The 16,220-nt window shown below is 46.0% G+C and overlaps 1 protein-coding gene across 3 annotated transcripts in view; it reads right to left on the bottom strand.

The window, feature by feature from the left end:
• Window positions 1–16,220, bottom strand: part of CACNA1A (calcium voltage-gated channel subunit alpha1 A) — a 295,623-nt gene that overhangs the window by 241,278 nt on the left and 38,125 nt on the right. For all 3 annotated transcript variants that reach the window (XM_066618034.1, XM_066618032.1, XM_066618033.1), the window contains exon 2: window positions 1,234–1,339. In XM_066618034.1, coding sequence (XP_066474131.1) covers window positions 1,234–1,339 — 106 coding nt within the window. The remainder of the gene's footprint in view (window positions 1–1,233; window positions 1,340–16,220) is intronic.

Raw genomic sequence — 16,220 nt, 5'->3', positions numbered from 1 at the left:
ATCAACCATTTTCAGAATCTCATCAGCTTTCCTCCCAGATTGTGGAAGAACCAGGGATCCTAGTTCTCTGCCTCACCATCTTTCTTCTTGACACAGTTATTCTCAGCAGTTATGTTCAACCACTCATAACTTTTACTAATGTTCACCTCTTCCTCAAAATGTTTTTCTAAACATGAGACAATCAATATTGCAAATATGTTGAAGTATAGTTTCTTGTCTTTTGCCAAACTATCCAATCTAACACATGCTACCAGGGCTAAAAGCAACTTTGTGCAAAGGGAGCTTCAATCCTATACATATATTTGACAAGGTGTGTCCCACTGAAATCAGCATGCATAGAATAATGAAAGTATGCTAAAGATCAGTGGTCATATGATGCTCACTTAATTGAAATTATGGAGACTCCTTCCCCGGGGAGCCATTTGTGCGCAACCCCTGATTTTTACCTCTTTTTTTAATTCAATCACTTGCAGAGATATTAATATTGTATCAATATTAATGATTCCATTGCAGACCACATACTGTTGGGGCACAGCAGATTGAGCCTATCTGAACAATACTGGGGAACAAAGCTCTGAGGAAGGGAAGTGAACAGATTGTAGCACCATCCTAACAGGAGAACTAAATGCTACAGAAAACATGGCTCTATTGTTGGAAATGGCAGTCATGTGTGGCATTCTGCCTTCCCTTTTTGCAACATCTAATAGCATGTATTCTGTGTCTTGATGCACTATGCTATGCATTTCAGCACCCCTGACTTCATCTATTTATGACTGCCAACAGAGCAACACTGAAAAAAAAGGTCCACTCAGTTTTCTTGCTTCGTGGCCAGTTGCTGGTAAAGCCACTCCTCCACTCCCACAGTTGTTTTTTTAAAGCTGTACACTTTTGGTAAATAGATAGTCAGCTTTACTGAGGCACTCCGCATCTGGCAGGCCCACCTTGTCCTTGTATGCTGTTCAAGCCAGGCAGAAAATTCTGCTGTTCTCCCCCCTCATCCCTGCTTAAATAATTTTTTTTTTTAAATTTCAAGAGTTGGCTTTACATCACTGCATGGTGATGGTGAGAGTAAGGAAACACGGTGTGTAATGGTATCAGGACTCATTCACTAGACTTTACAGAAGAAGAGTAGAATCTTGACACAACGTTGCAGTTTGTTAGCAGCCCCATATTTCTTTCTATATTCAGTTCACCCATACACTTGTTTAAGAGGAAGAGAACACTTCTACTCACCAGTCGTTCTGACATTGGTGTCTTGTCTCTTTCAGGCAGATGCTGCTCCAGAGCAAGGACAATGCAGTTTGCTATGATGGTTGCTAAAATCATGTATTCAAAAGGAGTGAGACAACATTAAGGAAAGTTTGACAGATGGGTGGATCACTGAGGTATGGTCAGAACAATGAGTTCACCTCCAGCCAATGGGGTCTATCTTGAATTAGATACATATCAAGGCTGTTTTCACCAGGGATGGTTAAAACCCCTTGTACAGAAGAGAGCTGTTTTAAAATCAAATCCATTTCAATGTCATTTTTTCATCTAATTTATCATAACACTTGATGTTTTTATAGTGTATTCTGAGTGTGCAAAGCAAGTATAATCTTGATGTAGTCCTTATAACAACTGTTTATGTTACCTCCACATTACAACTGGGGCTGAGAGTGGTTTCCCTAAGGCTACCTTATAATTTCATGGCAGAGATGAGATTCAAACCAGGGAAGTCCTGATTTGCAGATCAGTCTCTTCACCACCACACTACAGCAGCTCTTTCACAGTTACAGAAAATGCAAAACTATGTAGGGGCACTATATAAAAACAGCCTCACATGTGGAACTATTTTGTATACAAGATAAAGGAAGACAGGCCACTCCCACTCCCACCCCCACCCTGAAGAATTTGCATGAGTTGCCCTGAAGAAAGCACTAGGAGGAACAGTGACATTGCCAGTCCATTTAACCCGCAGTGTGGGTGTCACTGCCTCCACTAAACAACACCCTCCGCCCTGCACTCAGGATGACCATCAGGAAGATGAGCAGTGGGTGCTGGTGGCAGTGGCAGGCCCACGGTTGACGGCACCTGACATGCAAGAGTAAAGTGCAATATCCCGGAAGTATGTTAGTGGTAACGTGATGATGAAATGTCATTGCATCACCACCAATTGCTTCCAGAATACTGCAGTTTAGAATCAATCAGAGCCAAGGACGGGCAGAAGGGCACATCCAAGGTGAACCCCAGCACAGAGCTCTGCTCAGCGACAATGTGGTAAGGGTTGGAGACTTGGGCAGCATACCCATCACCGCCCAAGCATTGCACCTGGGGCAGCCCTCCCGGTTGCGCCCCCTTAGTGACACCACTGAGGGGACATTTCACATGTTGCATAACAGCCAAACCCAGCTTTCTGACAGGTGAACCTTTACAATAATTGTGTCTATAAAAATGTTTCTTATATTCACACATAACCGTTTCTTGGTACACATTTGAAAATATAATGTATACCATTATTCTGGAATTATATGAGCTTTGAAAACTTGCCTAGGCTTACATGCTGGAAATCACTACTCCTCATTTAGAATGAGGTCATAGATCACAATGACACCAAAGAGGCAGTACAGTAACCCCTTCTCTTAACTGCAGTTGACTCATGCAAATTCAACTACATGTGCTCAGCAAACACAAAATAAACACAGAAAAACAACTTAAATAGTGCCAGCTATTCCACCTGCCATTTCACTTCTATATAAATACATTGCTCTGAGTAAGTCTGAGATTGGAGAACAAAGTTGCTATTCCTTCAGTCCACCTCAGTTCCTACCTTCCTCTCATAATATTTAAAGAAATAGTACATTTTTATTGAAGCAAGGGATTTTCAAAGTAATTTTGAATAGATGTAATTTTTTGCTTTATGCTCCAGTCTTGGAGCTAAACCTTCATGTAAGATGAGGGGTGATTGTGTATTTAAAGTGGTTGAAGGGGCATGTTAATTCATCTGGAACAGCCAAATTCCACAATTTAATAAACCACTCTCCTGGAGTGTTTGTGGTCTCCCAATACTTAGCATATAGTATTCTGGCTGCTCAAATCATATAGGACAGTACAAGCAGCCTACAGTTTGAAATGTATATGCAGTGTGGCTTCAGGATTGACTAGATGTAAACCCTGTCCAGTATCTTTTGCATGGTTTATCCCTGTTATGAGGACTTTATCAGTTCAGAGAGGAAATGTAATACTTGGGACTTAAACAGAGCTGTTTCCTAGTCTGTCCATAAATCTCACAAATGTTCTCAGCATTTGCATTTTTTCAAAATTATCTTTGAGCTACCTTTAATATAGTCACCTGCATCATTTCCCTGACTGCAACTACAAATCAACCCCAAATATTTCATAACATGCAGTGCCAAGGAGTAGAAGTTCTAGAGGAGGGGTCTCAAAACTTTTTGGCCAGAGGAATGCATCAAATACCTGGCATGGTGTTGAGGGCCGGAAAAATAATTTAAATATAAAATTTATATAAATAAATTAGAGATAGAACTTAGATGAGTGAATAAATGAATGAATGGGCTCATTCATTCAACCTCTCTGGCCCTTAGAACACCCTCTAGACACAACCAAAGCATAGTTCCTGTCACGCTCGGCCAAGTGGGCCAGAGGCTTTCGGGGGACAAGAGGCTTGCTGCGGGCCGAATAGAGGCTTGCCGCGGGCCACATCTGGCCCCCGGGCCGGGGTTTGGAGACCCCTGTTCTAGAGCATCTCAGTTGTATGAGCGGATTATAGTGAATATTCCCCACCCATTAAAAAGTCTACTAGATACCACTGAATTGCAAATGGGGGAATGGTATTTGAATCAACAGCTGCAGTTCAATCTTTTCAGAATTCTGATCTGAAAATTCTGACATCCATACCAAAATAATTTTTTTCCCATTTACTTCCCTTACAAGTCAGGCACTGTGTATTCCAACAATATTTTTACCTTTTGGCACCCAAAGGCAGATAAGCTTTGACAGAAAAAGGAGGCAGCCCTACAAGTACATACATACCAAGTATCTGTTTTTTTTTATTGGTTCGCTGGTGAAGAGACAACAACCTGTGCTTTTTTCACACACTACTTTATCCATAGATACACTTTTTAACTCCTCCTCGTCTATATTTATAGCATTGTTTTATAACCAATTCTGAGAATGCATATATAAAGATAAATGAATTCCTAGTTATAAAAAACACATTCTTTGGGATATTTCCTCATGAGATAAGCACTTATGTGAACAAGAGTAATGGTGTTAGATCTAGATCTAATTCAGAGTGCAATCCTAACTTGAAGCTCTGCTGACGCAGTAGCTCCTGCACTGGCAGAAGATCTCGCAAACGTGCAAGTTGCAACACCCAGCAAGAAAGGAGCACTGGTGAAGCAACCTGCGCCACCTCATCAATGCTGCGTCCAGACTGATGGCTGCCAGCAGAGGTTAGATTTGCAACAGGTAGCTAAGGCAGGGAGGGGGCGTTTAGGGGTGGAGTGAGGGTGGAATGGGGGTGGATCAGGACTGGGAGGGTGCAGGATCAGCAGAGCCTTCTCCACTGTATCCTGGTTCCAGGCCCTCCCAGCATTACACCAGGCTGCTCAGACTTCATAGCTGGCAGAGATCCAAGTAGTGCCATAGGGTAGGGTGTGGCATTGCTCAAGGTAAAGGGGAGAAATATTCCCTTACCCCAAGGAAACCTCCAGCCTGTTCCCACACTGTGTTGGGTGCAGTAGAGGCCATGTGGCCCCCTGTACCAGCACAACTTAGGACTGGGCTGCCCCTTAAATCAGAATGATGTCTATTAAATAATAATTCTACAATAATGAACGCAGAATCATCCTGACATCCCTCTATTTGTTCGTTCATTTTTGTTTTGTTTTCCGGACTTCTACTCCACAAGGCCTCACAAAGCAGCTCCAGACTTGCTCAATATTCATACGAACACCTAAAAAGGAAGTATAAGTAAATACTTCCAGTTCAGTTGCCATGAAGACGGATAGTTGGTTTCAGTGAGTTAAAGCCAGTTTGTCCTCACAGTTGCAATGAGTGTGAATTTGCAGCCCTGAGTCTAGATTATTCATATGTGACCTCAACCCTCTTTAAACATCATTTAGAGAAAGATTAGGAGGGTCAGTGCCACTGTCATTGTTTCACTGAGGAAGAAAACCATTGGCCCAGTGCCACTCAAGTGCCCTGCAGCAACAGAGCTGGAAACAGGACTCCCAGATCCTGTTTGTGCTGCAAGTTCACTCCTGTCCCATTTGTGCAGGTACAGAGGCAGACTCTTGAGAGAAAGCACTCTGCCAAAATTCCATCTGTGAAGACTTGTAAACAGAGGGGCAGTCAGGATTGCACCCACTGGCCTCGCCGCATACGACCCATGAAATGATAATAAAAGGAGAGATATCTACTCACCCCAGCTAAGTACCAGGGATACACCAAATCACAGCTTTCTGGAGCATTTGTCCCCATGTTTTTAGACATGCATCTCCCATTCATACTTCCAGGGGCGTAGCGAATGATCATTGTTGCCCAGTGCCAAGCTCAAAATGTTGCCTCGGAAGTGATGTCACAGCAGGAAGTGACATCACACCCGGGCTTTATAAAAAGTGACAAATGGGAGGAACCCACCACCTCCCCCCAGCAGCTCGCCACCCACTTGCTCTGCTGCCTCCCCTCAGTCAGTGGCATGGCTAAGGCATCTATCTGCTACCTGGGGTCAAAGAAAATTTGTAGCCCCAAACACAGACAAAATCAAATTTAATTAAGTAAATAAATAAAAAGTATGCCCCTTATCGGTCAGAGACACACACTGTGCTGGGGTGAAGACGGATGGTTATTCTCTCCTTACTAAATATAAGAGAGGCACCACTTGAAAAAGTGCCTTTTTACACAGTTAGCAGGGGAAGCTGCATTATGATACATGGAAATGAGAGCTCATATTAACACCTTTTTTATTTTATTTTGTATCATGATAATATGTCATTGTAACATGTCAATAACATAATAACATATCATTGCCTCTCAGAACAATCAGTTTCCTTAAGTTTTGAGTTAAGAAAATCCACTTTTTGTTCCATAAGGCAGTTGTGTTTTCATTTTATGGTTAATTGGCCATAACTTTTGATAGAATACAGATATTCCAATGTGGTTTGCTTCATTGCATTCATCATTAAATTACCTTTCCAATGATATATAACATGATGGTATTATTCATACATACCAAGATTTTCACAATTTTGGTCACTAGAGTCAAGCTCAGCTTGTTGCCCCCCTAAATCTTGACGTCTGGTGCAACTGCTACCCCCTGCACCCCCTTAGCTACGCCACTGCATACTTCATGGCTCTAATCCGAAGACACCAGTGTACAAATAGCAGACAAGTTTGTTTGCCAAGGAAATTGTCAATTGGCCTCCAGATGACTAAGGGCCAATCCTATCCAACTTTCCAGCACTGGTGTAGCCGCAATGCAACCTCGATATAAGGGAACAAATGTTCCCATACCTTGAGGAGGCCTCTGTGACTACCTCTCCATGCAGGATGGAGCACACACCCCATTGGCACAGCTGCACCACCACTGGAAACCTGGATAGGATTTGACCCTCAGATGTTACAGTTATACAGTTGTTGGGCCACTCTGAAAGCAGCCTCACTGCATTCAATTCAAATGCTCCCTTTCTTCTCTCATGGTGAACACTGTTCTGCAGCTTTAGAGGAATAGTTAATTTGAAAGCCATATGTGGTCTGCACAAATTTGCTTATGTCTGTACCACCACACACCCATCCAATCTCTCACTAAAAGTATGGTAGTAAAAGTCACTTCCTTATGCTTTAGCCCACTCCCCAGTGCTCCCAGCACCCAGTTTCCTTTTTTATTTATTACATTTATCTCTCCCCTCCATCTCAGAAGTCAAAAGCAGCATATCTAGGCAGTCATTTATCCAGCCACTGGTCAGACTCATATGTGCTTAGCTTCAACAAGTACATTAGGTTGCATCATTTGCCCTCAGACCTACTCTGAGACCAAGTATGGAGCAGTGGCATTTTGGTTTTACAGCCAGTCATCCTTGTTGGGGAGGAATGGTGATTTCTGAAGGAAATATTGAACTCTGCCCCTGGTGGGTCCTTGAGATGGGTATCCACTTCTGCCCCTTGAAATTGGGAATATACTCCATTGACAGTTGTAGGACATGAGGTGCTTTCTGCACTCACAGCCATGAAGACAAAAGTGCATCAATTAAGATTTTTAAATGATCACCGTGAATAGTGGAGAATGTCTTATAGAGGGCTTACAATCTATACATGTACCTGTGGCATCCTTGACATTGTGTGGGGAAAATGTATGTGATGTCTGAATACATGACTGTATATAACGGGGTGTGAATGTGGAGAATGTGTGTTTGCATGGTGCTATTATCATGTTGCAGCATTTGTGTACAGCTGTGGACTGTGCAGGCAGTTCATCCTATAGGACTACGCAATGATTACTCACCATTTGGGAGTACAGTACTGCAGTGGAGCAAGGAGGAGTTATGATGTTGGTATCATGCATGGGTTGTCAAGGAATGTGTACACACCCATGTTGCTCCATTGCCCCCCTCCTGCCTCTTTTTTTCATTGTGCAGTTATGCCAGCATTGAAGATGCTGCATCACCTAATTCACTTTTGTGGAAAGTGCAAGGTGGAAATTATAGGCACGTGAGTGCTGCTAGGTGAAGGCAGCCAGCACAATCAGGAGCAACAGTTAGGAAGAGCAGGGGCAACAATTCACTTGTGTTCCAAGCCATAGATGATGATTAATACTGCTTCTCAAATGAGGTATAAAAAGTTCAACAAATGTTCTTAAAATAAGCAGACTTCTTAAAGGTAATTTCACTTTTAACATACCCAAGAGCAGATCTTTGAATGTTGCATCAGCCACAGACACCCCCCCCCCAATGCACCCCATTCCAGTAGAGATCCTAATCACAAGAATACAGTATTAAATTTCTGCCCAACATTGCATATATACAACAGGGACCAAATGTGTACACTGGCCACAGGTGTACAAAAATGGGTTAGCGCATGGTCCTGTTTGACAGGGCAGGATTTTGCTGACAGGTTTAAAGTGAGCATCCCTACTAGATAATCATAATCTTGCTACAAAGACGTAAATATTCCTTACATATCAATAGAAGTTGACAAATGTACCGTTTGGAATTTAATACACCTTTCTTCCCTTCTAGAAATTGATAATGCATATTCAAACTTGTAGCTTTTAAGTGCTGTCTTAGCAGTATTTATTAAAGAAAAGGGAGAGTTTTTAGAAGGTTTTTCACATTGTTGGTGTGTGAACTTGGTGACCAAATTATCCAAGTGACTGAAAATTCCAGAGCAGCCAAAATCAGTAGTTGAAGGAAGAAAGACCAGGAAAATAATAAATAGTATTGGAGAATCTCTCCATTTTGGAAAGTGGCATTGAGCCCTTGAACCTGGGTCCATACTTAAGACTTTTCTCCCTTACGAGGGCTGGCTGGAGCTGGTATGTATGCAGACTGGCAACCCCATCTTCTGCATGTCTACGCAGAAGTAAGTCATATTGAATTCAATGGGTCTTACTCCCAGGAAAGCGTGCATAGGATTGCAGCCTCGGTCCTCAGCAAGGCTTGACACAAGCAGACTAAGCACTGGTTGGGAAGGAATTTAGCTTTTTCTTGAACAAATACCCGGACTTGAGTTCTGAGCTCAACAATCTGCTTCCGAAGATCCTCCTCCTCCTCTGTTCAGAATTCGAACCAGTCCTGCCTGCCTCCCCGACTCAGCGCTGGAGGGGTTAAAAGAGCTCCCCGCTCGCCGCCAGCCAGCGCGCTCCGAAAGTGGAGCAGCAGAGGCAGGCGAGGAAACGTGCCGCTGGGACCGGCCCAGTTCTCGGGCTGGGGAGGGGCTGAGACTGCAGTGCGCGCCGCCGGCCTCGCAGCAGCAGAGCACCGTCAGCTGCTGAGCCACCGAGCCCGCTGCAGGCCCTTCCTGCCCATTCATTGGCTTGCGCGGCAAGAGGCCTGAATCAGCGGATCCGATGGTGGAGGCGGGAGGGGAGGAGTCAGCTGGGGACGCGGGAGAGGAAGGGGAGGGTTCTCTCCAAAAGGCGCTGCGCCCTGCCCAGGCACTGCAACCGGAGCCCATGCTTTCCAAGACCCTGCCACCAGGGAGGACCCAGTGCCTCTGCCTTTAACCGTTGCGCAGAAGAGGGAAATTTGGCAGGCGCAGCTCAACCTGGAAGGGTTCCAAAAAGCTGCACCTGCCCAAATGCCCTCTTCTGTGCAATGGTTAAAGGTGTAGTCCTCCATTGCATCTGGTCACCCTGCCTGCCACCATCCAGGGAGGGGCACAGGAACGGCAGGCAGCCCAGAATGGAAAGGAGGCGATGATGATTAGATAGGGGGTGATGCCTAACCAGAAGCGGCAGCCTCTGCTCTCCGTGTATGCGCTAACCCACAAGGCACCGTTTTCCATCCTGGATCAAACCACAACGTACAAGATCATCACTCCTCTGTGGTCCAGAACAAACCCTGCCAGATTCTGTCCTGGCGCTCACCAAAGGATGCCACATCTGTTCATTGAAAGGGGTGGGTGAGATGGGAACTGAATCTTTCCTTGAATTCATGCGCCATGTGTACAAAGGGGTTACTGCGTCTTATGGGGTGATTAACTGACGCTAGTGATCATCAGCATCCCCTGCTTTGAAGGTCCAGTTCTTTCCTCTTCTATCTCTTAGCTGTCAGGCTTCCCCCCATTCCCCCCCCCCCAAGGGTCTAGCCCTCAAAGGCACTAATGCTATGTTGGGCTGTACCAGTTCTGATTGCAGGTGACAGCTTACATAATTAAATAGTCCTTCATACAACACAATTATTTCATACACAGAAAACTAGCTGATCAGTTGTGCATTGACTAAAATATATGACTCTTAGTGGACAATTCTCTAAAACTGGGAGGGTAATAGCCCTTTCCCATTTTCCCTTCCCAGGGATCTGGCAGCTATAAAGTTTTGGTTCCCACTCTTTTTCCAGAACTGAGGAAGGAAACCAGAAGTCTTTGCCTTCAAGCATCAAAACCGTATCTTAGGGCACAATCCTAACCAGGTCTACTCAGAAGTAAGTCCTATTTTGTTCAAGGGGGCTTACTCTCAGGAAATACGATTAGGACTGCAGCCTGTTAAGCGTACTGCAAAGAATGGCTGCTTGCTTCCTTAGATTGCTGTAGTCAGTCACTCTTACACCACAGAAAGATTTAAACGCACTAGCAGCAACATTTCTAACCATTTAAAAGGTGCTGGTTGCAAAACAAATTGAATAGTTTTATCTGGAATATAAAACTGAGAAAGAACCAAGGGGATGTTTAGGCAAGCAGGTTCAGCGAGTATTCTGCTTGGAAGAAAACCAGGGCCCTAGTTTCTTTGCACATCACATTTTTAGGTATACACCAAAAACTGAAAGTTAGACATGTATGTAAAATAGTTGTCAGGGCAAGTTGATTAGCTGTCACAGTGGTTTACCAAAGTTTGTCCTGTGCTTTGTATGGGAGTTGAGCCTGGGAGTTGAGGAGAAATGCTAAATCAAACTTTCAACATATGCTTTGGAAGCTGGATATACCTCTTTAGCACATCTGATTCCTGAAAACCATTAGTGCAGTTCACACTGGCCCCCTGAGGGCCAGCACAGACAATGTCATCTCTGAGACCCAACAAATGATGCTTGCACAGGGTTCTACTGTGCCATGACAGACTTGCTTTTTAAATATTTTCTGAACACAATCATCACTTGCACTGGAAGCAAGCAGGCCAGCAGCGCACGTTGGGGGCCAAAAGTGGCTCAGGGACAAGAGACAAGGGGAAACATTTCCCTTTACCTGGTGTCACGCTGCAGCAGCCCCAATGAGTCTACTCAGATCTGCACCACCTGACAAGGAGGTGCAAATCTGAGCAGGCCGGGACTGCCTTGGGCCACCCGGGGTCAGGATCCGGCATAATTGCTGGGACCTGGCTCTGCCTCCCACTTTCCTCCCGCCCACCCATGGTCCCACCTCCTTTTCACCTACTCCCCGCCCTCCCCACACATCCCCAGACCCCTGTGTCAGTCAAGCTCAGCTGACGCAACTCACCCTGTCCTTGGGGCACACGGCAGTGCAGGAGGTAGGTGCATGTCCATGTGCCGGCCTATCTCCCCAAAGAGTGGTGCAAAAGTGCTTTTTACAGCACTTCTGTGACACTCTCGGGCTGGCGCAAGGGACTTGCGTCGGCCCAAGTACATTCCAGGATTTGCACCCTCCATGTTTCTATTTTGGCACTCAGGGCCCAATACTATCCAACTTTTCAGCACTGGTGCAGCTGTGCCAATGGGTCCAGTCACGGAGGCCTCCTCAAGGTAAGGGAATGTTTGTTCCCTTACCCTGGGGGCTCCATTATGGCTGCATCAGTGCTGGAAAATTGGATAGGACTGAGCCCTCAATCACTAAACTAGGTGCACCAATATATCTGAACTAGGTTACAATAGGGAGCTTTTGTATCTATGTTAGGGAGGTGGGAGAGCAGGGTGGAATTGATTCCAGTTGGTTTTATATCCACTTAACTTGTTGGGCCAGGCTACAAAGGCAAGCATAGCTGAGCCTCTGTTCCCACAGGCAGCAAAGCCGAGAAATGGCTGTATAGCGAGGGCAGCTGCTTGGTGCCGAACCTATTTTCAGCACGCTGGCTAGCTCCTCACAGAGGCACTCACCTCCAATCAGCCTGTGATCTTGCGAGAAAGACTTTGCACAGGCTTCATGGTTTTGCATGGCAGCATTTGTAGGCCAAACCACCAAGATGACATTTGACTCACAGTTGCTGGGACAAACACTAGAGAAACAGAGTCTGTGAAACAACTGGAGCTTGAGGAGTCTGACAGACCAGGTCCATGGTCAATGGTGAACCGTCCAAGTATTAAAGAACTACTATGGGTTAAACACATGCAAGGAGAGTCCTGCCACGTTTGTGTTGTATAAACCCCAACAAACCATATTGCAATACCCAAGTGGCAGAACTATTGATTTCACCTATCATAGCAGGCAAATTATTATTAATCATTTATACAGTACTTCATGCCCACAAGAATCCTGTAAAGCAGGTAATTGTTTTCATTTTACAGATGGTAATCTGAAGCAGTTCCTCACACAAAGCAATTCATACTGCACTGAAATTGGAACCCAGATGTCCCATGACCATGTGCAGAATACTATTCACTGTGGCACAGGGTGGAGGGAGAAGATGCACCCACATACGGGCTGTAACTACATGTGGGTGCACCTTCGCCCTCTGTCCTGTGCCACAGGAGGAGGTCCACATCATAGGGAGATGGGAACAACATCATGATGTGGAAGGTGGGAGGTACAAAAAATGGGAAGTGTTTGGCCTTGGGTGGGGCACCTGCCACCCCAGGGGTGTCAGGCTCGATGGGGTTCATGAAAAGTCACGGCTATCAGGTAAAGGGGCTGGCTGCCCCTTTTGCAGGCCTAGAGCACTAGGCTTCAGGTAGGTTATGGAGGAAGAGGGTTGCTTCACCCATATCCTTCTCCCCACTTGTGGCTTCTTGTAAGCTCACAAGCTAGCCAGCTTCCTCACCAGCCAGTCTCCTCGCCATCACCACTGACCTTCATCCCTGGCCTGCTCTTGCCTTTTATAGGGTTTGCCAACCCCCTCTGGATCTGCCCCTTCCTCCCTCCCTAGTATAGGGTCTGTTACAGGATCCTGCCCCTCCTCTCCCCCTTCTTCCCTTGTATTCCTCCTTGTATTCTGCCCACATTGCCTCTGTCTTCCAAAGCCTCAACCCCAGCCATGGCTGTTCTGCTGTACTCAGCCTCTCTGTTGCAGGGGTTCTGCAGCCTTGTCGGAGGGGCCACTAGCTGGGGTGGGGGGAATTGCTGCCCCCTGAGATGCCTCCGAACTGAGGGTGCCCAGCCAGGACCCAGACAGAGAGGAAAGAGGATGCTGCTAATTCATGTTTATAGTGGGGCTTCTTTTACTAAGAAGAATGGGGAAAGTTAGGAAGAGCAGTTGAGGTTGACCAGCTTGCTCTTGAGATTCCCTTACAGGGGCTTACACTGACACCTGCCTGGGGCCAAGAAGCCAGGGCCTGGCAATGCTTCTTCCATGTATCAGTCTCTGACCAAGGGTATTGATTTCCCAGTGGGGGCTGGTACAGGGTTTGGGAATTGGAGGGTCCTAGTCCTTAGGGACTTCTGGTTCTTCTCCCCTTCTTATCTCCAAGATACTACCTCCTCTACTTTCGTCTTCCTCCACCCTTCTCTACCTTCTCCTTTTCCTTGCATCTGGCTTGCTCCTCTTGCTGTTTGCCTCACCTTTATGCTGCCATTCTCCTCCTCTTTTTGCTTTTCATAGTGCATCTTCTCCTTGTGGCCCTTGGCCTTTTCTTCCACCTCTCCTGTCTGACTCACCTTTACTTTATTCTCTTGCACTCTGTCTTTCACTTTCTCCTTCTCCTCTGCCCATTTCCATCTCTGTCCCTCTCTTCCCTTTTCACCACCTCCTCTGTCAGCTCTTTCTAAAGCTCCAGTTCTACTACTATTGCCCCTCTCAATGGGATTCAGGTCAGCTGTACTGCCAGACTGTTTCCGCAATATAGCAATACTTATGTCATTGCCAGGCTGGATACCCAGCAGTCCCATCCCACTGTGGCCTAACTCATCAGGGGGATTCAAGTATTCTAGTGGCGAAATACTAGTGTTTTGCCCTCTCCTTTCTACAAAATACCTCATATTGGTAGTAAACAAGCTTTGCACATAAAATATCCCAGATTCAATTTGATATCTCCATGTCATGTAGCATGGGTAGGAAAGACCTTTTCCTAAAGCCTTGGAGAGCTGCTGCCCATCAAAATAGACAGGAATTAAACTAGATTGGAAGTCTTGCCCTAATGAGGAGAATTAAAAGGAACATAAACTGTGGCAAAAGAAATGTAAGAAGGTGATACGAGAGGCCAAGAGAGACTATGAGGAACACATGGCCAGCAACATTAAGGGGAATAATAAAAGCTTCTTCAAATATGTTAGAAGCAGGAAACCCGCCAGAGAAGCGGTTGGCCCTCTGGATGATGAGGGAGGGAAAGGGAAATAAAAGGAGACTTAGAGAGAGAAATTGAATGAGTTCTTTGCATCTGTCTTCATGGCAGAAGACCTAGGGAAAATACTGCCGCCCAAATGGCCCCTCCTGATCAAGGAATTAAGTCAGATAGATGTTAAAAGAGAAGATGTTTCAGACCTCATTGATAAATTAAAGATCAATAAGTCACCGGGACCTGATGGCATATACCCAAGAGGTATTAAGGGATTGAAGAATGAATTTGCTGGTTACTTGACTAAAATTTGCAACCTGTCCCTCAAAACGGCCACGGTGCCAGAGGATTGGAGGATAGCAAATGTCACACCGATCTTTAAAAAGGGAAGGAGGGGGGACCTGGGAAACTATAGGCTGGTCAGCCTAACATCCATACCGGGTAAGATGGTGGAATGCCTCATCAAAGATAGAATCTCAAAATACATAGATGAACAAGCCTTGCTGAGGGAGAATCAGCATGGCTTCTGTAAGGGTAAGTCTTTCCTCACAAACCTTTTAGAATTCTTTGAAAAGGTCAAAAGATGCGGGAGAACCCGTGGACATTATATATCTGGACTTTCAGAAGGTGTTCGACACGGTCCCTCACCAAAGATTGCTGAAAAAACTCCACAGTCAGGGAATTAGAGGGCAGGTTCTCTCCTGGATTGAAACCTGATTGAAGACCAGGAAACAGAGAGTGGGTGTCAATGGGCAATTTTCACAATGGAGAGAAGTGAAAAGCAGTGTGCCCCAAGGATCTGTTCTGGGACCAGTGCTTTTCAACCTCTTCATAAATGACCTGGGGACAGGGTTGAGCAGTGAGGTGGCTAAGTTTGCAGATGACACCAAACTTTTCTGAGTGGTGAAAACCAGAAGTGATTGTGAGGAGCTCCAGAAGGATCTCTCCAAACTGGCAGAATGGGCAGCAAAATGGCTGATGAGATTCAATGTAAGTAAGTCATGCATATTGGGGCAAAAAATCAAAACTTCACAGATAGGCTAATGGGTTCTGAGCTGTCTGTGACAGATCAGGAGAGAGATCTTGGGGTTGTGGTGGACAGGTCGATAAAAGTGTCGACCCAATGTGCAGCGGCAGTAAAGAAGGCCAATTCTATGCTTGGGATCATTAGAAAAGGTATTGAGAACAAAACGGCTAATATTATAATGCCGTTGTACAAATCGATGGTAAGGCCACACCTGGAGTATTGTGTCCAGTTCTGGTCGTCACATCTCAAAAAGGACATAGTGGAAATGGAAAAGTTGCAAAAGAGAGTGACTAAGAGGATTACTGGGCTGGTGCACCTTCCTTATGAGGAAAGGCTACGGCATTTGGGCCTCTTTAGCCTAGAAAGGAGATGCCTGAGGGGGGACATGATTGAGACATACAAAATTATGCGTGGGAAGGATAAAGTGGATAGAGAGATGCTCTTTACCAGGGGTGCTCAATAGGTGGATCGCGATCTACCAGTAGATCGTGAGGCAAAATGAGTAGATCGTGAAGCCCTGTCTCTCCAAACTGTTAATATGTCAGTTTTGTCTAGTGACTTGACGAGACTGACATATTTAGCTGACACTAAACTGACACTGAAACTGACACTTTAGCTGCTCTTCAGGCATGCAGCAACAAAACTGACGAAACTGACTAGACTCTAGTCAGTTTCATCAGTTTCGTGGCGCTGCATGCCGGAAGAGCAGGAGCTAAAAGGGACGGCGGCGGGAGGGGGAGCTGGGCTGCACTGGACTGAGGCGCTTCCTGGGGCTCCGTAGCGGAAGGGGGGAGGGGCGGGAGTTCGAGATGGAGTCGCTCTGATGGCAGTTGCCGCGGAAGGCCCCGAGTGACCCTCCCCTTCCCTTCCAGTCAGGTCCGGCCCAACCCAGCCCAGCCATGCCCGGCCCAGCCGCCCCGTAGGAGCCCAGAGGTAAGTGCTGCGGCTGCTGCCACTCTCGGTCGGGGCTGACAGGTGAGACGACCCCCCTGGTCCCCCCGCCGCTGCAGGAGGAGGGCCGGTGGGAGCAGTGTCTCCCCTGCCTGCCGCCTGCATGTGCAGCCCCTCTCCATGGAAACAGGGAAGCCCCCCGCCCCTTC

The sequence above is a fragment of the Tiliqua scincoides genome, chromosome 2, assembly GCF_035046505.1.
Source record: "Tiliqua scincoides isolate rTilSci1 chromosome 2, rTilSci1.hap2, whole genome shotgun sequence".
In the NCBI taxonomy this organism is placed as follows: domain Eukaryota; kingdom Metazoa; phylum Chordata; class Lepidosauria; order Squamata; family Scincidae; genus Tiliqua; species Tiliqua scincoides.
Note: the sequence above shows the minus strand (reverse complement) of the source record. Positions and strands in the feature narration are given on the sequence as shown.